Source organism: Neodiprion virginianus, chromosome 1 (genome assembly GCF_021901495.1).
Source record: "Neodiprion virginianus isolate iyNeoVirg1 chromosome 1, iyNeoVirg1.1, whole genome shotgun sequence".
NCBI lineage: Eukaryota > Metazoa > Arthropoda > Insecta > Hymenoptera > Diprionidae > Neodiprion > Neodiprion virginianus.
In genome coordinates, this window is record NC_060877.1 from 7,184,957 (window position 1) to 7,210,871 (window position 25,915).

Genomic DNA, 25,915 nt, shown 5'->3' on the forward strand with positions numbered 1-25,915 from the left:
TAGATTGGTATATATTCGCGGACCGGCCAACTCATCCGTTTCAATCCAAGCGGAATGTACGGCGCTTTTATTTATTTATTTATTTTTCTGACCAACAACGTCGAATCGATTCGTCAAGACTCAAAGAGTGCAATTTTCACTCTGAAAAACTCGAAGTACGTACCTACTTTTAATCTCGCCAGGTCGGCAAATTCATCAAATATGTATAAATATATAAATATAAGCTCTAAAAGTCTTGATGTAAAATATATGTAGTTTTTATAACCAGTTATTTCGTTTTGTATGACTTTGGTATAAATTGAGGGATCGATTTGAAACTTGGCAGAGTCGTTGCTTATAATGATAGAATCAAACGCGGAAAATTTCAAAATTTTACCGTAATTTTATAATACATTTCTCTTTACGTATAAGCTTAATAGCATCACTTTTATTAAACGTATATACATTATACAAGGGAAAAATAATTATAACATTTTGAAATTTTCAGAGTTTGTTCCTATCATTATAAGCAATAACTATGCCAAGCCTCAAATCGGTACCTCAATTTACACCAAAGTTATACAAAACAAAATAACTGGTTATAAAAACTACATGTATTTTACGTTTAAAACTTTCGAAGCTTAGAGGCACGTGTTCCAGTTGGTAGAGGCTTGAAACTTTACACAGATTTTTTTTTTTAACGATTTGAAACAGATCTGGGCGGGGAAATCGCAATGGAAATTTTTTCGATCCCAAAATAGGGACGACCCTATTATATATCTATTAGGATTTTGCTCGAAAAAATAATTTGCGATTTCTCATCGTGACACCCGCTGAAAAATTGATTTGGGTCGAAAGAAAGATTCACTTCAAAGATGAGCGTTTTACGATTAGCCACGATAGAAATTCGCAGATTGTTTTTTCGTGCAACACCCTAATATATAATTACATAACGTAGATCAATAATTTCGTGCGTGCAAGTTTTCAAGCGAATCTAGATAACTGGTGGCATATAAATATTTGTCAGCTGGGCGATCTGAATCAAGCAGAGCGGAAGAGCATGCATCCGTAACATACGCGAGTGACGGAAGTGAAATATTTCGACAATATCTATCGAACGTGTTTTGGTTTACATGTATATACGTATAGGTAAAGATACACAACTACAGATATGAAAATCTCACGATACAATTTAAAAAACATTCGTTTGATATAATGATAAAAGTTTTAATCAATTTCGTAATTAAATCATGTTCCCCCTTCATCGAACGATACCCGTTAAAAAGAAAAAAATAAAAACGCTGTACGAGTGACGAATATCGGCATAATTTTAGCAACGGTAGGTACTTTGAGATATCGAGAGATACAAGGGCAGCAGGCGATTGCGGCACGCCTGAAAGCTGCAAGCTGCAAGCTACGATCGTATCCCTTGAGCGTGATCGATACATCGCGGTATTACAGATTAGATGTGCATGCACGTCGCGATTGTTGACACCGATAGCCCGCTAATGAATTCGCCTGTGACGACGAGGGTGTTACGAGGAAGATGGAAATTGGCAAGGAGGCCTTCGGTAACTGGTTCGTAATTGTAGCAGTTCAGTTCCCGGCGGGGGCTGTTAGGAGTTGTTGGCATTATACCGACGAACTCGGGATTTTCGTGTTACAGTGCTGCATCGTTCAGCCGAGACACGCGGTAGCGGCAACAGTAAAATCAGGAGAAAACCACGCGCGTTTTACATCGCAAACAATACCCTGCCGCAGGAGCTTGTCCGAAAGCTTAACGGCTTGAAGATACTGCAAAACAGTGTTAATTTATTACGCGTGTGTGTGTAACGGCAAAGGCGGAAGGGATGTTCATTCACGCCGACTCAACGACGGGTCAGAGTTGGGAATTAATTTGTCGGAAAGATCATTTCACTTGGGGGAATCCAACGGTCGACGAACGACGAACGACGAAGACGAAGACGAGGCCTAATCCTGAGCTCTGAATTTTGAATGGTGCGGGTGTGATGTGCCAATTTATATCAGTTTAGCGCGACCAAGCGGCAAATGGCGTGGCTAAGTGGCTACACTATCTCCCCCCCCCCCCCCCCCCCCCCACCGGCCCTCTTCCTTCCATCGTCTCTCGCCCTTGGTTTCTCGGGCTCCGAATATCTTCCCTTCGACTCTGTATTACACCTTCCATCAAAGTCTCGTCCTGATAGATCTTATTCCCGATATAGCTGGCTGGTCAGGTTTCAAGGGGTCGGAAAAAAATCGACTCGGAGTGTTTTTTTATATCCTCTCAGCAAAGGATAATTGAAGATTGATCCGGGCTCGAAAGCAGGACCTACGACGGACTACAGCGACGGCTCTCATGCCTACTTGAAAGATCGTCTTTATAGCTATTTGTATATAACGGGATCTACCAAACGGAAGAGAATCTCCCTTGGACAAAAAATAGTTTCAGTTGTTAGGTCCTCCAGACTTCGGATCTATTATCATCTAATGTCAAACTTCAACGAGCCAGTCCCTTGCATCCTTCCTCCCATCCATATTTTCATCTCTCAGATCATCTTTCATTCGGCCAACATATAAATTCACTATTCTTGCCTTTTTCCTCCACGACTTCTTACCGTATTCTCCATATATTTTACAATGAATTAATTATACAAGCACCCATTAAACTCCCGCAATATTAATTTCTTTCACCCCTAGTCATTTCGTACATTGGGATTAGTGGAACGTATGTGCGAACCCTAAAGTAGCCAAATAAACAACTTAGCTTCATCGAAATCTGTACACGATCTACCCCGTAAAACGGTTACGACGCATACGGATTGACGGGAAAATTGGCTTACTACAAAAAAAATCGTTAATGTTTCACGTAACTGTGGGGTTGGTTCAAGATCTGCGATGAATTGATCCAACGGGGTTCAAGCCGCACGGTACAAAGATTGAGACCTTTGGAACTGACCCAATTCGATAAGGTTCTGAAAATAATGGTACACAGTCCGAGCAGGCGATCGCTTATTATCAATCGATCTTCGGCTCGATCAGTTTATGAGAAAATGGATACCCATCGGATGGATTGTTCGAAGGTTAGCTTTACGTAAGATGAATTGCGAAGGTGAAAGGTGAGGATGAAAAAAGGGTTCGTCGAGTGTACTCGGATCAAAGTCAAAGATCAAAAGATCCGCCAGCCCTCCTCGACTCTGCTGTTTCTAATGCCACGCGCCGATCTTTCCCTCCTTTAAACAGCGCGTCGACGAAGAGGATATGGGCGAAAACACCGAGCAATCAATGTCACGGAGTATTATCTTCTCCATTATGTTGGAACGAGATGAAATGAACCGCGTTTGACGCCCACCCCATTTGACCTCTATCGCATCGAGACGGGCTTGGATGATGCGAAGTATGCGTGAACAAAGCCGTTAAAATTTACGTTCAATTTCGAAAGCGCAATTCTTAATTGCCATTACGGGGCACGTTGGACGAGCCGCCTCGTAACCGAATCGTTACGGAGCACGAACAGCAAAGAGCCGGGTATCAAAACGGGGTTAATTATCGGGTGAAAGTCGTTACCGTTTCCAATTTCGAGGAAAATTTATTAAATTTTCTATCCTTTCCTTTACTTTCTGTTTTTGTATTCTTGTTGAAAAAAAAATTTTTTTTTAAAAACCATCCACTCTCTACGTTTTCCCTTTTAGTAGCGGTGACAAAGCGGCCGAGAATCAATTTATCGAAAGGAGATGGAAAGAGAACGAAAAGGGGAAACGGATGGATGGCTGAGAGGAACGCTAAAGCTGATGCTGGTGGTTACTGCGATACACAACCGAAACGAAAAGGGAAATATGTTACGAATACCTGAAATGTATTTAAGGGAGGGCTAAAAGTTAGAAAAAAATTTTTTTTTATCGAGTACCGAGGGGTGCGCCACACTTCTCATTGATGGTTATCGGGGAAGACTGCGAGCCGAATGAATAAGAACGAAAGAAGAAAGAAATGAGAGGGGAGAACTTGAAAGGGAGAATCGACAATGGTACCCGCGGTGGAAAATTAGGGAAACGACATCCGATACCCTCTGACCAAAGCAAGTGTCTTTTCTGATACCTCGCGACCCTCTCCAGCATCCGTTAGAACTTTCTTTCTCTCACTTTTTCTTTCTTTTCCTTTCTCGTCGACGGTTGAAAGGAAGTTTTCCGATGCATAATATACACATGATCCGACACGTATAGTTGCGGAGTAACGAATTCGGAAGAAGAAAGGAAGAAAAATATTTATAAAAAAAAAAAAAAAAAGATACCGCAACTCCCAACGAATGATGGATTTGCACGCGCAGTTTCTTCAGCCGTCGGTTATTATTTGATTAGATTCATTTAGCGAGAAAAACGGAGGAGCGCGGAAGAACGATATCACGCTCGGCTCTGAAATACGAACGAAGATATATAGAAGGAAGAATGAAGATAACGGGATTTTGGAGTATACGTATATGAGAATTGCCGCGAGGAAAAATAAATGACGAGCATATACTATTACAAAATAGAAAATCGAGAGGAAAACTCCGCGTCGCCGAGGGAAGATTTTTGACATTCTTTTATCGGTGTATATCTCGTTTTCTCCTCAGCTAGAAAGGCAGGTAAGCTGGTACCGAACCACGAGTAGACGTAGAACAAGCTAAAATTGGATGAAAGGTTCACGTAACGAGATCCTGCCTGCCTGTCCTCTCGTCCTTTCTTCCAAGGAAGATTACTCGCCTCGTCATACGTATACACCGTACAAAGTAACGCTCTTCATGGGTTTACAAAAGTCGAAAGATACCGTTGACAAAAGGAACGTATGGGATCAATAATATTATCTCGAATACAAATGACGAAATATTATAATACCTAATTCACCACATCAACCTGGGGAATGAAACCTACAATCCAATTCTTCGCGAATATGAGAGATTCGCATCCCTCTCGTGTAACATCCTCAGAAAGAATAGGCGTTGTCGCTCGAATCGTATCGTACAATCCCGATTGCGATATGTTGTAGGAGTTATTTCTATGTAAATAAGATCGTTGAGAAAAATTGTTGGGCGTAACCTAGATCAGGGTAACGACGGCAATGCGTTAAGCAGTCGAAAGGATCGCTCTGCAATAAAAAAAAAAAGCGACATCCAATTTCCTGGTGAGACTATTATTATCGCGGCTGAGAAAACGATGACGTTTTCAACGTGCTCGCTCTTTCGAATGCGGTGTAAAATTCATCGCTACAGACGGTGATCGGGTAACGAAACGAGTAATTTTCAACTCACCAAGTAACGCCTGGAAGAGTCGACTCTTGAAGATTCTTATGACGCGCTCGATCGCTAGTCTCAGTTGTTTGTCCTGGGGTCGTGTAAGCTTGGCATGATAATCCTCAAGCAGCTCCAACGCCCTGTGCGCCTCTGTAACGAATGAGAAGAAAAAAAAAACGGTGGTTAAGCAGTGAAAATCCATGATCCATAGAACTAGCTGGGGAAATTGAAGGAGCGGTGCCACTCGGCTTGCGAATCCACGAGACAGCGGAATCTGACAGACATGGATTTTTAGCACGAGTTATTTATTACATGGGTAGGTGTGAGTTTATTATTCGAGGAACACGGCAACAACAATTGGCACATTTTTAGCACCCATCACGCTTTTATTTCTGTCTATAGCAGTACCTCGGGTATTTTATTTTTCACCCGTTCATTCAGCAGCCGCTCGTGGATCAATTAAGCTCCCGTGGCCTGCGCGAGCGGCAAAGAACCGAGAGAACCTGCTCCTCCCCCCCGGTGGTTTCCGGAACGCAAAAAATATATGATAAACAAAAAAAAACACGCCGTTTCACTTTCGCAGTTACATAAAACATTCCCCGTGTCGTTACAACCGTGTACACGTTGAGAGATTTTCAGTAAAAACGTATGAAACGTTCGTAATGTGTATCAACGAGACCCACCAGCTCCTCTCTCCGATGTACCGGCGAAATGAGACGAAAGGGATAGGAAAAAATTCAAATGATATCAGATGCGTTGCATACCTACCGAAGGAAAGAGAGAGAGAAAGATGGAGAGAAAGAGGATGATTGCATTTTTCTTTTTTGAATAATACCACCGCGGGTTTTCGAGCAGGTATTGATTACCCACCTTTTTAAATCACATGCGCTCCTCGAGCACAATGAAAAACGAAATGGGAACGGAAAGACCAATTACTTTTCTTCTGAGAACACCAAATTACTGCATAGTAATTAACCGTAAAATTAAAGCGGTTGTCCGAGTGGAACATCCCCTAGACTTGGAAGAGAGAGAGAGAGAGAAAGGAATGTTGGGTAATTGTTGTGTCGGAGTAATAAACCCCGCATCAACGAATACTCGGAGTTCCTGAAGAAGGCGGACAAACCAAAAGAGCGAGATACGGAATACAGCCTTCCGTACGTCCCTGTGTGTGTGAATTTTTATACGGCTAATCAGAGGATCGAATACCGCCCCTGTTCTCTCACGTTAACACCTCTGCCTGATATCGCAAGGTTGGGTTTCGCTCATCGCCGCGTGTGTCTCAAATATTTCAACTAGGAACAACAGGAAGAAACATGGAAACAAAGGGACCGGAGCCTCTGTAATAATACTCGTATTCGAGTGTTCAACGAACAACATTTATCAAGAAATGATAATATTTTGACGCTTTCGGGTTACTTTTTGCCGGTGCGTCGTTGTATTGAAAAAAAAAAAAACCAAATAAAATTGAAAAATAACAAGAAACTTAAAACTCGCTACCGCGATAAATAATGTACGGGCGCCAAAAAAATTTTACTGTCACGATTAATAAATCATCCGCAGTTATAAAGTTTATATTCAGCTTTTACGCGTACGAAAATTTTTACACCCGAAGCATGGCTTCCGCAATACACACGAATGCGAATCTATCAATTTGCGAAATTGCGATCGTACAGAGTCTCAGGGGATATTGGCAACACCCTCGCACTCCAAAAAATATGAATTCATACAGGCATTCGGTATACGGGTATCCGAACAGAATGTAGCTTCTATCGAGGTTGAATTCTAAAAGCTGCCGGATGATGAAAAAGTTTTCATCCGAAAATGACGAAAGCGGATTAATCAAATTCTATCCTTTCCCCGTGTCAATTTCACGTCGAATTCCAGAGTTCGTGGAACTGGATGACAGAGGGAGGGTGGTGGGTTGATTTAAAAGTCGCAGGAAGCAGCTTTCTCAGACGGCCAATCAAATCACGACGGTGCGCGATCTTTACCTTACACTCGCGTTATTACGCCTCTCCCAACATTATCATCACTATTTATCGCCCCGTCGTAAAAGTGTCATTCGTGATTCATTTGATCCGCCCACGTGAGCGCGAGACGGAAAGGATTTCCGAAAACGAATGCCCGTCTTGCGGCAAATGGCCTCGATTCACCATGCCTTATTTTCCCTTTTCAATCCACAGACACAGTCAGACACGTAGAAACGCAACCGAAACGTACATGGATCGACGTATATCTGCGCACACGGGGCAAAAACGCCTGCATCCTTCCAACCCAGACATTATTCTCCGTCGTATACCAACGTCTGTATCCATACGTTAAGACTCGCGTGTTCGAAGGTACGTATACGCGAAGACATCCACCCAGCGTGGTACCGGCGGCAGGAATTATTGTAGGTACAAACTGCGGCCCTCCAAAGTAACGAAAACTCCTCCGAGCAACTTGTTTCGCATCGTTTACGATTTCCAATGACGATCCCCGCGAGTTTTTCTCGGGGAGTAAAACAACTTTCGGCAAATTGCTTTCGCCGAATACGCGGCCTCCGCCGCTTGTCTCCTCCATGCTTGAACAGTGCCCAGGGATATGGGTTAACATAATCTGCTACACTGCCGGCTCTTATCGTCATTGATTCTCTTACAGGTATGTACCGTATAAATGTCTGCTGTTGTCTTTCGCTTTGCATCCCTCTCTGTTTATTTTCCTAACAAATGGCACAACACCAGGTTTCTCGAAATAAACTGATGAGTAAAGTTCCAGCTTCTCGCGTGCAGCGAAATGTGGCAAAGTCGTTCAATTTATCGTTAACACGTATATACGTAACGGGAATCCAGCTTCCTTCGACGACGGTAAAAAGAACGAATTTTCCTATTTTTCTTCTTCTCTGACTTATAGGAAGAGATTTTTCAACCGCAACCTAGACAAAAGTCCGTCTCGCTACCCGTGAGGAAAGAAAGAACCACTCAAGACTTGCGGGCTGATACTTCAGCCGGACATTGAACTCAACCAGTGTCAAATCACCCGCAAATTCCGGGATGGAGAAGAAGACAAAAAAACGGAGAAGAATAAGCGGAAGAAGCAGCCGCTGAGGCGAGCCGAAGAAAAGGTAAGAGCTAACGGACAAACCACCGAAAAGAACCCCGACACTTTTTGTTACGATTTCTCGTCAGGACTGGTGGGGAAAAAAAGAAAATGAGATACTTTTTGCTCTCAAAATTTTTTCACTTATTTTATCAAGCTCTAAAGGCATGTGTATTATACACGCTTATTTGTACACAACGTAACATAATGTATGGAAAAATGTATTACAGCCTAAACGCGGGAAAAACACGACGGAGTCTTCTTTTCTTCATCGTGCAAAGATCGAGATCCAACCCTAAACGCGAGACGAGAACAAAAAAAAAATAAATAAATAAATCTGTAGACAAGAAAAGCTTGTATAACCGAAAACAAGAATTCCGACGCGTAATCTATTTCCGGGCTAATATTGTTACAGAGGCTTGGAAAAGCATCTGCATGAAACTCGATAAACAGTTTCGGAGGGGTGAATGTGAGCGGTGATTTGGGGGGAAGGATTTCGAGGGAAGTTTTTCGGACGGGCGGAAAACAAGGAGCGAACAAATAACAGCGATTGCATCGCGTCGCTGGAACGCCGCGTCGGTTTTTCGGCGATTTGCCGGACTGGCGAATGAATCTCCGGATAAGAAAGAACGGAAAGAGAAACGGGAAAACAAGGGAGGGAAAAAAATTCTCTTACACGCGGTTACATCCTCTCGTCCGACGGTCATGCCGTTTCCTTCTTCTTCCTTCCTCCTTCCTCGGATCCCGCTATACCCTTCGGCCTAAGGTCTTGCACCATTTTCCCGGATATCCCGTGGGACATTTACACGTCGCTTTATGGCTTCCCGAACCGGTATTATTCCTCGGATTGCCTCAGAATCGAACCAGTGTATTACCAGAGTCGTTTGTACGTAACCGACAGCCGCAGCAGCCTCGCAGGCTCCTTGAATAATGACTTTTCTCTCTCTCTCTCTCTCTCTCTCTCTCTCATTTTCATTTTGTAGTCGTTACTGGACTGCCAATTTTTTCGTAATCTTCACGTTTCAAAATCATCTTCGATCCAACAACATTGTCGTGAATTATTTTAAATCAATGACCGGAAAATCATGTCGACATACATTTGTTGGATATAACAAGTCCGATATACGTATAAACTAACTGCACTAAAGTGACGAGGAACAAATTTTTTAAATCAATAAGCTCGCGCCCCAAATTGACCTAAACTTCTTTTTAATTTTGTCAATGTAAACAAATCGACACAACTTAAAGGAATATCTTAGACACGTAGTAATTCGCGAAGCCAACAAACGTAATTTCCTTCTTCTTCCGCGAGTAAGGTACATAAATAATTCGCCAAATTTTACGCCTAGCCTTGTAGAAGGAGACGAAGTATAAAATTTTCTGGATTTATATTTACAACGAAGTGAGAGTACGTAGCCACATTTAGGGGTGCGTACGCGTCGTTAACGACCGTTCAAGCGTTTAAGACGTAATAGACACGGGCCAACTTTCATCCCGCGTAACATCTGCGCCGCTTTACGTCAAGTCTAGGTTGAGAGAAAGCTGAAAATTGTACCCCTCGGAGTTTCCGTTGCTGCTACTACCGCCGCTAGGCAGGTTGCTTGGCAAGGCTATAATAAGGGGTCCCCGTATCCAGTTGATGATAACTGCCAGGAAAGTGTTGCCACTACTAGACAGCGGGAGCTGCTTTAACGTTAAATACGACGTTATAACTTAGCAGGCTTGACGCTTGACTTGATAAACAATCCCGCCTTGGACTTGTTCGTAGAGACAGATGCTTATTTTTTCCCTACGAGTCAACGGCGGAAGGAACGAACCTCGATTGCTGCAAATTTTTAGATCAATGAGAATCGAATGATTTTAAATAAGCGGACAGCACGTTTCACGCTCAGCATCGAGAAAGAACTTGTAGTTTACAGTTTCTGCATTTTCAAACACTATATCCTCAGGACGTCAGGATACTCGTGATTTCTTGCAATTTTGTTACTTTTGAAGAAAACATATAATCGCTGCATGAAATCACAAAGAATTGTGAAAAACATTGTCAGTTAACATTATAATTTACTTCTGAGAATACATAATTTATGAATTTTTATCAAACCAAGATTTTTTTTATACCTCGAATATGTAACATTCACTGCACGAAAGTAGATTTGTTCAAATGTCAATAAAGATCTGATCGAAGATATTACCTTATACGGTAAGAATCTTGAAAAGAAAAAGTTCGTAATCTGGTATAGCGTGATTGAATGGATCGAGGTTTTTCTCATGCTACGATTGTTCTCGCTGGTAAAAGAGGCGATGTAAAAAAACAAAAAAAAAAAAAAAAACGCAGCCCATAAATATAAGCTTTGTGCGAAATTTCCGTTTCTCCGGCAGTGTTGGAACGGAGGATTTCTACACGCGAATCGGCTGGTAATCCGCGAATAAAAGGAAAGAGACGGAGAAGAAAAAGAAAGGGAAGAAGAAGAAGAGAGCGAAGAGCGAAATCCTTCCTCAGACCTTCGCGCGCGGCGATCAAAACCCAGCAAAATTTATACACCAAGCGGTTAGCCCTCGTTAGGGTTAATTTTAATTTGCGGTTTCTTACAGCAGTGATTCCTCGAGTTTTTGAATCGCTGGCCAGCCGACTGACAGCAGACTCTTGCCGACGAGTCGTTTAGCCTCAAAATTTCCCAAATGACTTTCGCCTCTCCGATAGTTTAGCACCAAGGTATTAGTCGGCCTCCCGTCACTTAACGAATCGCTCGCGAGACTGATTAACGAGACGTGCGAAATTAATCTTCCAGCTCAACCGCCGATCGGTGTTGAAATTTGAATCGTATTCGACTTGGAACGAACACCAGCTTGCGATTCCACGATTATCCCACGATAAGCTAGATTCAAGAGAGCTTGCAAATCTTATCTAGAAATGGATCATCCAAATTTCTACAGGCATGCACGCATTTTATAATAATATATACATTTTCTGCCAGAAGTCAAGTGCAAAAAAAAATTTGCAAAATCATTTAACAGATTATACAGGCTTGCGGTGATTTTTCCTGCGCAACATTGAGTAGTGATTTCGGTAGGTACTAGGTAGAAATGTATGAAAAACATATTTACAAAATTCTATCACGTAAATTTTTTGAGAATTTTTTTCTCTCTTTCTAGAATTGACTTCTAATTTCTGCGTCAAATATATGTATTAACGATGTGTTGATATTTAAATATTCATCTACCCTGAATAGTTGTCGTTTCTGTCAAACAAAAAAAACAAACTGTCAATATACCTAAATACCCAAAAAAAGCATTATTACTTAAGGGGGTAATGAAAAGTTATATTTCGCAGTCCTCTGTTATTTATCTAATCAGGTTTTTGAGTATAGCTAACGAGTGATTCTTTTTTATAATTATGTGTCTCACGTTACAAAGATAACATATCGTACACCCAACGCAGAGAATAAATTATTATTATCATTATTATTATCAAAGATTACAAAAACTTGCACACCCACGTTTGTATTATCAGTCAAGTTCGCCGGAGTAAATTGTCTCCCGTAATCGATAAGCCTAATTTAATTTCTGTTACCATCGGATGAGCCGGGGATCAAAATCTAGACGTGAAAGTGCACGTCGCGCTCGTTTGATAACAAGATAATAATTTCAAGGCTTCTCTCGCATAAAGCTTACGCCACGGGTGAATAGACAAGGTAATCATTCATCCGAATAAAGTGATTTATTTTTGTATACACAGAAAGGAAAAAAAAACAAATAATAAGGAAACTAAAAGAAAGATCAATGTAGCGAACACTAACTACAGAATTTCGTTTCTACTCAATGCGGTTGATCATAGAGATTCATTGGTCCGTTGTCAATAGGAATTTTTTTAAATTGATAATGTAATAGAGGGTAAAAAATGGGCGAAAAAATCGAGACGTCTAGTCTGGATGTTCATCGCGCAGTCTGCGGAGCTACTTGATAAATTTAAACTCCCCTGGCGCTTTCTGTGCTTTGGCTGAAATGGATTTTCATGGTCGTCAATGTTCCCCGGTTGGCTAGCTCTAAATCGCCGCTACGACCTCCTCGATACACGGACGTAGCCAGCACGCGAATGTATCACAATTTATGACGACGAGAGAGGGTTGAAAGAAAAAGGTGGAGAAAAAAAGAGAATTAAGAAGCCGAGCGAGCCGAGAGATTAATGTTCGAGGCTTTGCCAAAGCTTGATTTATTCATCGTGTTACCGCACGCGCCTCGAGTGCAACGGCAGCGATGTTATTCGTTAATCAACGCACATGCAACGACTCCGTTTTCTTCACCTCCCGAATGCAGACGCGTAGCGGTGGTTGCAGAGCAGCCGTCTCAAAGGTTTCATTAATAACTTCATGGCCATAGAAATGAGATGCGTCGAATTACGACACGCCTTCGATTATAATGACCAATTAAACATCACTCGTAATTCAATGACCTTTCAATAACACATGTACCAATGCATGCAATAAACGTAATATTCGCCAAGATATTATTATCGAGCAATTCGTGCATTATTAACGCACCCTTTTAGAGACAATTTTTTATTATTCTCAAGCCAGCTGCGTGTTGGTTTTGAGCACACACTTCGAATTTCTCATGTTAGCTAAGGCTTGCCCGGAGTGCCTACTGCTATCGGGTAACATTTGATAACGTTTCTCCGAATGGCCACTGTGTCGCCCCATCTGTTGTCAAGGATTACCACTTTCTCTTCGGTGAGCTGAAAACGAGCTCCGTCCACCGGCAATGCGTCGCAACTGTTTCCACTTCGACGACGCTCAACCTGGCCATTCGCCAGGCCTTCCGTCGCCCTGCAACTTTCGACAGAGACACGTTTAAATCGCCGACGATGAGAGCCACGAAGCCCTGCCGGGCCACCTAACGGCCGTTTCCGCAACAAGTCCAAACAACAGCGCCTCCTATCTCGCATCCTTGTGTTCGGGACCTGGAAGGGGAAGAACGCTTCCAACATCGCCACTTCTTGTTCAAATACCGCTTCGACTTCACGTGGTTTCTTGTGTGGAAAATTTATGGTTGTTCTGTGCTTCAGCATATTACGTTGATTACGATATCTTCTCTTTATCTGTTTTCTTGTGTCTGATAACCGTTTATCTTATTTCGTAAGTAAGCTTTCGTTATCGCACGACTTCCCGAGTTGCAAATTCCAATTTTTGAAGATGAGACAAGCTCCTTTTCATTATTTCTACGTTGTACACCCCACTTTCTGACTTGGGTGTGTGAACATCGTCAGATCTTATTTTGTCTCTCTACCGTTCCGTTCACGTTTTGCTAATGATTGCTCGTATGGCCTGTCTGTCGTTTGTAATTAATTATTGTTTGAGTTTTATTCGTTAAGAGGTAAGCGTTATTTATCACGCGTTGCACCATCCATTTTTGTGTTTCTCCAGCTTCCAGCGTAGGTACTGCGGCATATTGCGTCATTGGTGCTTTCTCGTTTTATGGTACGATTGATAGTTAAATATCGTTTATCTGCTTTAATAATTAGATACAAAATACGGAGATCCTTTCTTTTTCATTATAATGTCTTGTTTTATGAATTGTCATCGCGTTCGTTATATAAGGTTAGGTAGAATCCTTACAACTAACAATCTTGTCGATTAAATTTCGTTTCCATGGCATTTACTGCAGCAAGCAGCTAAAATTTACTTCTTCTTCTTCTTTTTCTTTTGTATTCCTCCATTTTTTGTTTAATCTTTTATTTTGTTTTTTATTACCGTTGAGCTCTGATTCACCGTGGAGTTCGCGCGGCCGTTAGAAGATAGATTGAGAGATATAAAAATTTGCCAGATCTCGCGCATCGAGCAAAGCTGGAATTGAAAAAATCGTCGTGGATATAAAGAAAAATTGACATTCATGTAATCGCGCGCCTTCCTCTCACCGCGTGGCAGGAATGAAACCGTACCTCCACCGTCATTCGTTGTCCTTATTTCTCTACTTCAGCCCATCCTTTTTGTCTTCGTAACTTTATACAGCTCTAGCAATTCCAAGGGGACCGGAATTCGGACGTTGAGCGATTTTCAAGGGTGAGAAAGGCCTCCTCGACATTCTCTCCAGCACTGTGGCCGGAATACCGAAAGATAAATACAAAAGGTCCTGAGACGGCGAAAGTCTTTATTTGACCAAGCGAACCAACAGCCTCTGCATTGAGAAAAGTAGAAAATTGTTTCGCAGGTATTATATCAAATATTCAAATTATGCAGTAGAAACAATTGGCTACTCCGAAATCACATGCGATCTGCTTCCATAAACATTTCACAACAATTTTATTTTCATATGCGTTCTTTCGTCGTTGTTTTTTTTTTTTTTCTATTTACTATAACATTTTCACCCCAAAGGCGAATGCGAGATTATCGTCGTTGGATACGTGCAGCAGATAAGTGAAGAGGAAATAAATGCGCAGAGATTGTAATCGGCGGAATTGAATTGGAGTGGATTAGTGAAAATCACCGCTGCCCAGTCACATTATCCAAGTAAGACGAAACGAGGTCCGGTCAAAAGAGATCGATTACCTCGACCTAAAAAAGGAGAGCTACAAGCTTGCAGGAGATATCATTGTTGAGGGAATTCCGTTCAGTTCGAACGCCCTCCTGAAGAAAATCGAATTACTATTATCCTAATTTCACTGCCCTACAATTCCACACAGAGTGATTATACTTATTCTTTTCAACCAACTACGCGTAGGTAAATTAAAACAGATTTTCTCGTTTGTTCTGCAAGCGTCAGTATCACCGAATTTGAAGATGCAAGCTCTGCCGACTTAATATTTCGATCGTGATGATCGGAAACTACATAATTTTCATTTCTATTCCGTGCAATAATGTTTCCCACATTGTATAATAATTTCCCTATTTGTTTGTTTTTTTAAACGGGATTTTTGCGAGTTCAACGGTAGGTTAATAATTGTTTTCACGCGGTAAATTGTACCGGAAATTGGACACATAGCGGCTTCTATGTCACCCGTACATAAAGTTGGAAGGAAGTCGAACAGCTGAGATGTGGGGGAGAAATTTTTACCCTCCAATAACGCTCGATAAAAGTATAATTCAGTCGATAAAGATCGCGATCGCTGCCGGTAAAACGGCGTAAAAAGTTTCCTCTGCTTATAGATCAGCCAATCACAAAGAAGATTTTATATGCCGTTGCGGGTGCATGTCGGCTACCTTGGTATAAACCTCTACCTTATACGTCTACACCGATATTATACGGTGAAAGTTTTCGAGTCGTATAATAAACCCCGGAGCTATATTTACGCATAATAACACATCCGTATAACACGATGGAACAGTAGCGACTCCCTTTATAGCGTGTATAAGATGCTCGTATATGTATGAGTTTGCATGTATATCGCGTTGTTACAGAGGTACATTGTATTTCGTATCACCATTATACATACGAGCATGAAAATTTATCCCGATTTGGAAAACACATGCCTACACGTACGTGCATGAACGGAAATACAAGTGCAGTTACAGGGAAATATTATACGATAGCGGGCGTAAAATCATCCTGCAATATATGTGTACATTCGGGCATGATTCAAAAAAATTCATTGTTTTTTTTTCCAAATCATACTTTCGATTGTTGTAGGGAGAGGAAATAAGACGCCTGTCAAAATTCGAGCCCTCAATATTAATATTTAGCGGTTCCTGAACGCCATTTTTCATTTTCCATTTGATTAACAAGCGAAAATAATTTTACTTTTATTCTGAATTTTGTAGTTCAGTAACGGGGCAATGTACGTTAATGTCCGTTACACGTTTTTGAATGCTCTACAAAGAAAAGGTTTCTTCTAATTTTTTTATAACTCAACTCTTTAAAAAGTTATTCAAGATTAAAGTTGAAATCATGTGAAAATTCACTTTTTTCGAGATTGACAGTGAAAATATTAGACTTATCACTAAATATTGTAGTTTTTCTTTGAAAAGCAATTACAACCGCTGTAAAATCATGCCGTTTAATTAATTTACAACTTGAGCAAATTTATTTTGTAATTGTTACAAGTAACAATACGTAATAAACAAACAAATGTAGGTACATCTGTTATTACACGTGGCGTTAGTTTGTCGTTTAATCAAGGCGGAGTTGCGAGAGTGTGTCTAAAACGCGCTGTCGGGAAAAGTAGAAAGGAGTGTGATGAAAATCGTTGAAATTTCCTCGCAAATGCACACCCATTTACACAACATGCAACTGTGGGAATGTGGGTTCTGAAAAATCGCGTGGGATCCGGTCGTAAAACCATACATACACCTATATCCGTCAATAAAAAGACGAGCATCTACGTGATACTTTTTCCGTTCGGTAGGAAAAGCCTCCGGACCTCGGAGATCACCGGGGAGAATAAAGAGGGCTAAAGGTCTCTGGAACTAGTCGCCCCTCCTCTTCCAACTCTTTCACTTTATTCCCCTTTTTCGTTTTCTTCCTACGATGGCTGCGCTCCTCTTTCTACGAACGAGCGAACGAACGTCGGTACGAACATTCGTAGCCTTCTTACGAAACCTTATGTACAGGTGTATGTGAGATGCACGTACGTTCGTACGTACTTGCGCATCCATACATGACGTATATTTAGACAAATGAGCTGACTTTCGACGTTCCAAATCCCTGAAAGATTACAACAAACTTTTGAAAGAGGCAACGCGTATTGTCGGTGCATATCCACAACGATATGGAACACTACGTAAGGATTACGCATACGTGCAGTGCGTGAAGAGAAAAATATCGCGGCATTTTCTTTAACGACTTCATAATATGTTGGTACATAATTACGTATAGACATAGATTTCAGGTGGGTATATTAATATCTGAAAGATAAGAACAAACAAATAAATAAAACTAAAAAGGTAAAGGAAAGCGAAAAATAAACTACGCGTAATAATGGTATAACATACAATTACTCAGATCACAAGAAGAAGAAGAAGAAGAAGAAGAAGAAGAAGAAGAAGAAGAAGAAGAAGAAGATTCTTGGATTCGACAAATCGTGAATTCGCAGATTGCCAATTTTATTTCATGAAATTCCCGATGCGCGAATAGTTATGTGTCGCGAATTTTTAATTCAAACGGAGAGGAGTGAGAATAAAGCAGAAAAAATAAAAAATAAGAAAGGGGAAAAATAAAATATGAAACAACACTGAGACATAATTTGGGGGGGAAGTTTTCACCGCTGCAATGCAGAGTTCCGTAAATTTCGTATTCGTAAGGCAATATTCGCACTTCGTCGGACGTATATAGCATGCTCAAGACGAAGGATGCGCATTTTGTATTCAGAAGCGAACATTGTTGCGGTCTTGCGGTATTACGTAGGTATGTGTGCGATGTTGTATAGAGCGAACGCACACACGCCGACTATCAACCTAGCGAAACTTTCTCCTTACTAAAACTCGCGATACCCTTTGGAAAATTTCAGGCGAATTTATCTACACTATAACCCGAGCAGCCATTCTACCTTTCGACACCGCAGGTAGGGAAGACTGTCACTTATCAGTTGATACGCCATTGTATCGTATCTTGTACCCTCGGCGTGAGGCCCAGTTTTTGTCTTCCTTCCGACGTCAATTTTTTTTATTCTCTTTTGTCCGCAGTCGTTCATCGCAAAACTGATAAGCCTGAAATTGACGAGCGAAGAGCGGTATTACACCTACTCGAGAGGAGGAAGAAGGATCATGGTGGAAAAAGACGGAGCGAGAGAGAAAGAGATTCTCGAGAATACTCTAGGTATCAGTTTTGATTTTGCGAATTTTTCATTTCTTTTTTTAACATATATTCGTCACATTGATATCGTGATTTCAATGACACCTGGATCTTTACCTATATTATAAACGCAATACAATGATGTATGATATACGTAACGCTTATTGTTATGGGTAGGTATAATTAGACGTCGGTTGGTACGCAGTTTGAATAGCAGACTCTATGGGGTTTGTTTCGGGTTTCAGAATGAACTTTTGAAACATTTAGAAATTGCGGACAATTGTTTTCTCCCTAATTCGCAAAAAGCCCGTGATTTAATTACGCGCTGTTTTAAATACAAGGGTTTTTCACGCTGCTGCGAACGACAGTTTTGAACCTATATCATCGTATTGAAGTTAGTAACGTTACCGTAACGTTTCATGCTGCGGAAAAACCGGTATTTTGGAATTGAGGAATTATCTGAAATTCGGTAAACCTTAATAAAACGAAAAACACTCATGTTTAGAAATCTTTGTTACTTAAAAATCATAATAAAACAAAGAGAATAGTGATTTTTCCCCAATGTTTCGTTACGATAACGTTAATAATTTCTACCCAATTCTATATCAGCTGCATACACAAATTTCGTTACGTACCTACATGCGTGTAATAAGACATATACCAGTACATAAAATTTACTTTACAATTAGAGAACCATCATATAGCGAAAAAATTTGTTGTATGTACTAAATTTGACCAGAAGAAATGTTTTTTACGTTCAAAGAAACGTCGCTGCATTAACAGAGTAATTATAACATATCACATCAATAATTTGGGTTACGGACTAAAACCACATTTATTTAAATCGATAAAAGATTCCTTTCACCATGTTTCGTAATTTCAACGAATTTCTATTTGTTTATACGTCAGGATCCGTAGGGAAATTTCATCCGTGTAAGCAGAGTGAATAATAAACATGGTCACGTACGAATTATGGGCTATAGATGCACTTGTAAGTTCATTTACGTCGCTTGCACAATTTTCTCTCAACTTTATTAGATCTTCGTCAGTATTTGTATCGCATTCTAGATAAGGGGGACTGTCAGGATTTCGCGGCTGTAATACGGTACAAGAAAAAAGTCCGTAGCGAGATTGAAGCATGCAAGATCTACGAATCTTACGACAATTTTTTGCCATCTACAGTCATTCGGTACTATTTATTTTTATTTTTATATCATGATATCCTACAATAATGAGCAAGGAATTTTTTAACGTACCACAGAAGTAAAAAATCTACCAAGTATATTGCGTATCTGTCGCAACTCTGAAACAACGGATTTCATTAACTATCCGCGTATAAATCCACCATCGGCGAATATTCCATGAGTTATAACCTCAGAATGGCACTTAGATGCAGAATTAACGGGTTTAACTGCTACGTAATGTAAAGCCTAGCATTATCTCTCAACAAATACGTTTCGCGTCGGTATAAATATATGTATATAATAGGTTATACATACGCATATATTCTCAAATCTAATCTAAATCCTAACCCCGATTCGTCAGCTTCCGAAGCTACCCAAAACGTTGGATGCGTTTAACGATTGCTATTACGAATAATGATTTTCACTCATTAGCAGCAGGATGAAATGTAATAATTCGACGGTAGCATTTGCGCCTTAAATTCACTGAGAAAGGTGAGAACTGAGGAATAAAAATATTGAGCAACTTCATTAACAGCAAATACCAAAAATGATTAACAAGTAGGTGATTAGGAATTGATTTACAAACTATCAACAATTACGATGATTCTATGTGAAGCTCTAGCCCGCGTACCGAAAACACGTAATAAGAATTTCATATCCGTGGTTCGATTCATAGAATTTAGATAATACTAGCCTAAAAAAGTGCTGTACAAATTTCGGCCCCGTATCAATTCAAAGATCTTTTAATAATCCTAAATGTGAGAGCACAAATATTTTAAATTAATTGGCATCTATTTCCCGTTTCTGTTCAAAAAATTGCTATGAAATATGTCATAATGAAACTTTCGATCAGAAGTGAAATAGCGAAGTAGAATAAATTATCATAAGCACTGAAAAATAGTAAAACATCTGATTAAAATATCAAAAAGTTGTGGAAAAAAAAAGAAAAAAAAAAAGAAGCAAATTCATCGAAGAGTTTCGAGCGACGTCGACGAGCGAAAAAGCGCGCGTTGCGTCCGACCTTCCCTGACGTCACGTCACGTCACGGGTTGCGAGTCAGAGCTGCGTATAACAGTAGTGCAGGTCGGCGTTGAGTCGGGCGTCGACAGGGTGGACGGACCCCGCGACTGCATCCGACTTTCGAACTGTGACACGCCGAACCGAGGGTGGGAGACGTGCAGGAGACGCGATGGTGCTCGACAACATTACGCGAGGCGGGGTGGAAGAAGAGAATCGAACGGAATGTTTGGTTCTAGGGCAGACGTGCGAACTCGTTTTGTTTTTTTTTTTTTTTTTACTTTTTTTCACCCCCATTAACCATTCAGCCGTGAAAGAATGTTTTTATTCAATGGATAGGAGTGAAACGAACGTCTGCGGTATAAAAATTATACAGCTAAGAAAAAACAAAAAAAAAGAAAAAAACCAATAGGTTATCAAACACCAAAATTCTGGAAAAAAATCGGGACAGCAAAAAAAAATTTTTTCACGCTGAGCGGTGTGGTATTTTTTTGACAAACTTTGTACATTGAAAAAGAAATCGAATTTTTCATCTAAATGTTGCTTTTTTGAGTCATACGTGAAAATGTCGATGAAATAAATAAATAGAGTCGAATTCGAAAAAGTAAGCTTACTACTAGGATCGTCGACATCAAATCTTACTACGACCACTCGAATATCAAGAACAGAAAAACCGCTATTGACCAGTGTTATTCATTCATAGCGGTGAAAGTTGGAAGGGAACTCGACTTGCGAAGGATCGTGAAAAAGAAAAATGAAAATGATATCCTCTGTCTTCGGTTGATTAAGAATTTATAACCAAAAAATATGTACGTGGAATGAAATATTTTGAGGAACAAAAAAAGAAAGTCGACGCATCGTCCTTTTCGCGATGCGTCTAATTCTTCTTACGAAACTAACGCAGGTGGGATAGGTTTAGTTGTGACTGTCGGGATTTGCTTCGTATGCATAATTAATAGGACTTACGGTATCGTTCCAGGTAGAGAACGGTTGGTAAATAACAGCACATGCCATTGTCCGCGTGAACGTGGGCGTACATGTTGTACGGAAAATCGAGCCGGGTAATCCTTTTTCAAAAAGCCTGCACACTATACGCACTTGATGAAAAACTGGCAAACTCGCGGTTTCACTTCACTCGCGTTTCGCATACTTATCGTTAGTATTCGGACACCTCGACTCAATCGCTATCGATCACGTGTTCGACGATAATCCGTCACTTTAAAATCACTCGGAGGAGATTCGAAGCGTAAGTATCGCGAAAATAGGAAACGATAACTACACACGACGATCTTTCTCAACGGCCGAGCGAACACTGAGAGTTAAACTCGGACAAGACCGATCAGTGTTTGGCCTTGTTCGAACTCGTCGCGATCAACAAATCCTCAGCGTCGTTGGTTATTCGGACTCGCTCGCATACTTCGCAGTAAGTACGAAGCGAGTCGCGGCACACGATTAGGCACAAAACCGAATCGCAGTGTCAGGCTGTTATTCCACTGGCATCTGATAATTCCACACCAACAACATTTGAGAAAGCAGCCCGAGACTTTCGTCAATTACAATTAGCTAATGAATTACTCCTCGCCTCCGACCTTTAATCGAAATGAAAGATCGAGGCTCGTTGAGCACGACAGGTAAACACAACTGCTCGCAAGCCCCCGACCACTACGGCACAACAAAGCCACTCTGATCAAGGTGAGACAAGGTGCGCGGATCAAAGCAGAGAACAGGAAACGTCGACCGAACTGTTTTGGCAACACGGAATAAAGGTAGGAGAAAGGAGCTACGCGACACGCGAATTCACGCCTCTCGCTTGCAGCCACGGTCTCTGTCTCTCGAGGATTGAACTTTGCTTTTCGTTTCGTCTATCAACCATTCGGTTTTAAGTTTACTCTTTCAGCCGAGCGAGAGAAGAAGCGTTTCAACGCAATTGCGCCGGCGGCGGCTCCGGTTTTTCAGCTTTCTCTCCGTTTTCCATGCAACTTGCACCGCTGCGGGAAAACTCCGATTCCGACCGCATTCCCCCGGGGGTGAAGGGCGGTAATCGGGGGATCGGGAAGAGCAGCTACACACGACCGCACCGCGTGGCCCTCGACCGCTGACTGGCAGAGCTCCACCCCCTTACAAGACTCGAACCCCGAAACCCACGCCGCCACCTGCCCCATCCCGAACCCGCCGTCGCCACCCTTCTGCCCTTCTTCCGCAGCTTCCGCAGCTTCCGCCCCTTCCGCCCCTCGTTCGCTCGACTCGCGACTCGAAACTCGCCCTCCGCGAGGGGATGGCTCTCCTCCCTTCACCCCCGGTTCCGCCGCTCCTTCGAGTCGCCTCCACCGCGGCCGTCGAGATCTTAAAATCGTCGCGGATCCGCGGACGTTGTTTAGAGGAACTGGAACGGCGCGAGTCCTTGTAGCGGAAACGAGGCAACGGTCAGGTCTGTTTAATTACGACGGATTAACGAGTCGCTCCTTCGAGACGCGCGAAGCATCGATTTGTATCCAACCCACGCTGACTCTTTGTACCTACCTCTTCGGATCTTTTTCATCCCCCGTCCACGGGTTCGCCGGGGCTGAAAATCCGCGGGGCGCAGTTCTTCGGGCGAAAATTATACCTGCTTCGTCACGGCGGGGTGAACGGGTTTTTTTTTTTTTTTTTTGAAAGCCATGTTTATTCGTCATCGTTAAAAGGGATACCTGCTATAAATATTGAACATCGATCATTGTGTGCTATGATCAGGGGGGGGGGGGGGGGGGGGGGATTTTATAAAATTAGCAAACGCCCGATGTCGAATTTTCAAAGAGGCTAAAGCTATTTTATAGAATTTTGAATTGTAGAATATGTAGAATAGTATTTAAAAAATAAAACGAAAATATAGAATCACCTGCAGAATTTGGACGATTCCACGTTTTGAATTGCTTATGTATTTGTATACGTATATATTCGTACTTATTGTGATCATTCTATAATATTTTGACCCTCCATTTAATTTTGACCTTTTTAAATTTTGACTTTTCTGTGTTTAGAATTTCTACTTTCGGAAATTCTGTGAAACAGATTTTTTCGTTTTTGAAGGTTTGATATTGTGATCCTTTTGTCTTTTACCTTTTCCACGTCTTACCCCCAATTCTGATAATAATTTCTTTCGTTGCCTGCGATTTCTCTAAAAAATTTATCAATTTGCAGTACACTTGAAAGATTGACATTGCTTCGAGAAAATCACAAGTATAAGGGTCGGAAGCTGACGTTGCCATTCCCGGAGTTAAATTTTTCTCCAAGTAAAATCACTAGCAGATTCATTTACGAACAGATGGGATATAATTCGTAAGAATTTATTAAGCGATGCATTTGTGAACTATTGGAAAAATTTAATGACACACTATTAATTGCTCTTGAATTATAAGAAGATTGATTGCTGAAATGTCTTCTACGTGTTTAGAAATTATTTCTATTCAGTTAAATTCTGCAAGTACTGATTAACTTCGTGCAATCTCGAGCTGTATCATTTTTAGTTGTTTTTTGTTTTCATAATTCGTTTGTATTTAGATTTTGCACTGGAACATATTCTTAAGACCAGATAATAACGAAAGACAAGAATCTGAAATCACAAAAAATTTGATTTTCATTCTGAAGATTTCTATTTCTAATTTCTAAACGGGTAGTTCTTTCGGTGAATAAAAAATGGATCGATCGAATAGGCGGCGACGGTATCTGGTAAAAGCCAAGACGGAGGCGAATAGGAGCGATCATCCGGTACGAGAAATTCCGTTTCTATGTCCTTTCCTTAAAAGTTCGATCATCCTGAATATTACCGGGTAATAGCCTATCAGCGATTCTGCCCCCGACGAAGCGCCCGCTCTCCGTCATCTCCTACATCCATTCTCGATCAATGTCTTCCGGCTCTTTATAGAAAAGGAAAACCCCGCAGCTGCGTCTCCGTTTTCTCTTGTACGCGACGACGGTGATGCCTGCATTTCCAGAGATAGAAAAGCGGACTCACCGCAACTCGATCTCGAACCGTAGTCACGAGAACTCTTCGCGTCTCATATAGAGCGAAGATAAGCGAGCTTGCAATCATCCCACGTTTTAAATAGGACAATTGATTTTTGGATATTGTACAAGAAAACATTTATTCAATTGATCGGTGAAAAAATCGTTTGGGGGAAAAATAGATGCGGACGATTTCGAATGAAGGTGATAAAACGGGGGTGGAAATGTTATAGCCGAGAGTCCGGACTGCGGTAAATAAACCAGAGAAAGAGAGATTCATTCGTTGCTGCAGCAGAGGTATTGTGCGCTTGTTTACTCTAAAAGGATCAGGCCGACTGACCTCCTGATGGAAAATCCTTTGAAGACTGAAGTGCCTAGCCAAGACGACGCACTTGAGACTCATTGCGAGACGTTGCGCTGCTTAATTACTCCACCTCGTCGAGATTCGGGGGGAGACACTCGAAAGACTACTTGCCGTGCGACTGCTTCGCAAAAACTAGGCAGCTACACGTCTCGCGATACAAACACGCCAGGCCGAGTTGTCGATGCCTTGAAAATTAGACATTTTCTTTAGTTAGCAATTCTAAAGCTGCCGAGGTGTTTCGGGAGCCCTAAAGAAGAACGACACCGCTGTAGAAGCTTAAAGACGAATGGCAAATTTGTGACTGCCAGAGCTGATCAAGATACATCCAATTAAATAAGTTTCGATCAGGCGGAGCAAAATTTTAAAATCTTATATTCCAATTATAAGTAGCTATAATAATAATAATAATAATATATGTGTATATATATATATATATATATATATATATATATAATAATTATATGTATATTTAATGAATAGAGATTATTATTTATATCGATGATGAATTCGAAATTATTTCGACAGGGTTTTGATTCAACTTCAAGTCTTTCTTGTTTCACTCGAGTATAAAGGAATATTTGAATAAGGATTTCAAAATATTTCTATCATAATTTCAATAAAGAATATTCACGTAAACTAAAAAATACCAACAATCAGTCAATTCTGGTAATTAAAACGATTTATTCCCCTTTCTGAATCTCCGTTTCCAACCTCGACTAACTTCTCCAGATAACAATGAAGCTTATTTAAATACTCTTGTTAAAACTTTTGTTTACACGGTCTTTGTTTTCTTAATTACATTCACGTCACATTGAAAGCGTTTTTGTCATTCTCTACCAAGGCTACATTCGTTTTCATTCCGACTTTGAATGAGGCATATAACAGCTACGAGAAGGATGTGAAAAAGGCTACGCGAATTCTTCGTACATCCTGGCTACTACCGCATTAGGTTTCAAATGACCGCGCAACAAGGCTGGTGTGATGATACCGAGTTATGAAAAAAATATTATTACGAAACATGGCGGCCCTTCAAGCAAACTTACAGTTTCAGGATACGTGTGTTTACGAACAAAAGTGTATAACACACGTATGCATGGTCCCATGGGAAATTCAGAGGTGTGGAAATTTCCGCATTAATTTCTTTCGCGGTTGTCATCTGTCGTTTTTTCATGTCAAACACTGGTTGAACAGCGCAGGTGACGCAAACTGCAACAGAAGGTCTTTGAGAAACGAGATTAACAATTATGAAATCTCCCACATTCGTCTAGCAATATCCACCGAAAAGAAAAACACGCTGGCTGCAAATTTTTGAAAAAAAAAATTCCACGG

At 41.0% G+C, this 25,915-nt stretch overlaps 1 protein-coding gene across 1 annotated transcript in view; it reads right to left on the minus strand.

The window, feature by feature from the left end:
- The window catches only part of LOC124302773 (disks large 1 tumor suppressor protein), a 325,653-nt gene extending 303,828 nt beyond the window's left edge, over positions 1 to 21,825 (minus strand). Inside the window, exons 1-2 of the mRNA XM_046759385.1 lie at positions 21,208 to 21,825; positions 5,261 to 5,392 (exon numbers count right to left, since the gene is read on the minus strand). Coding sequence (XP_046615341.1) covers positions 5,261 to 5,392; positions 21,208 to 21,280 — 205 coding nt within the window. The 5' untranslated portion in view covers positions 21,281 to 21,825. The remainder of the gene's footprint in view (positions 1 to 5,260; positions 5,393 to 21,207) is intronic.
- Positions 21,826 to 25,915: the final 4,090 nt, after the last annotated feature.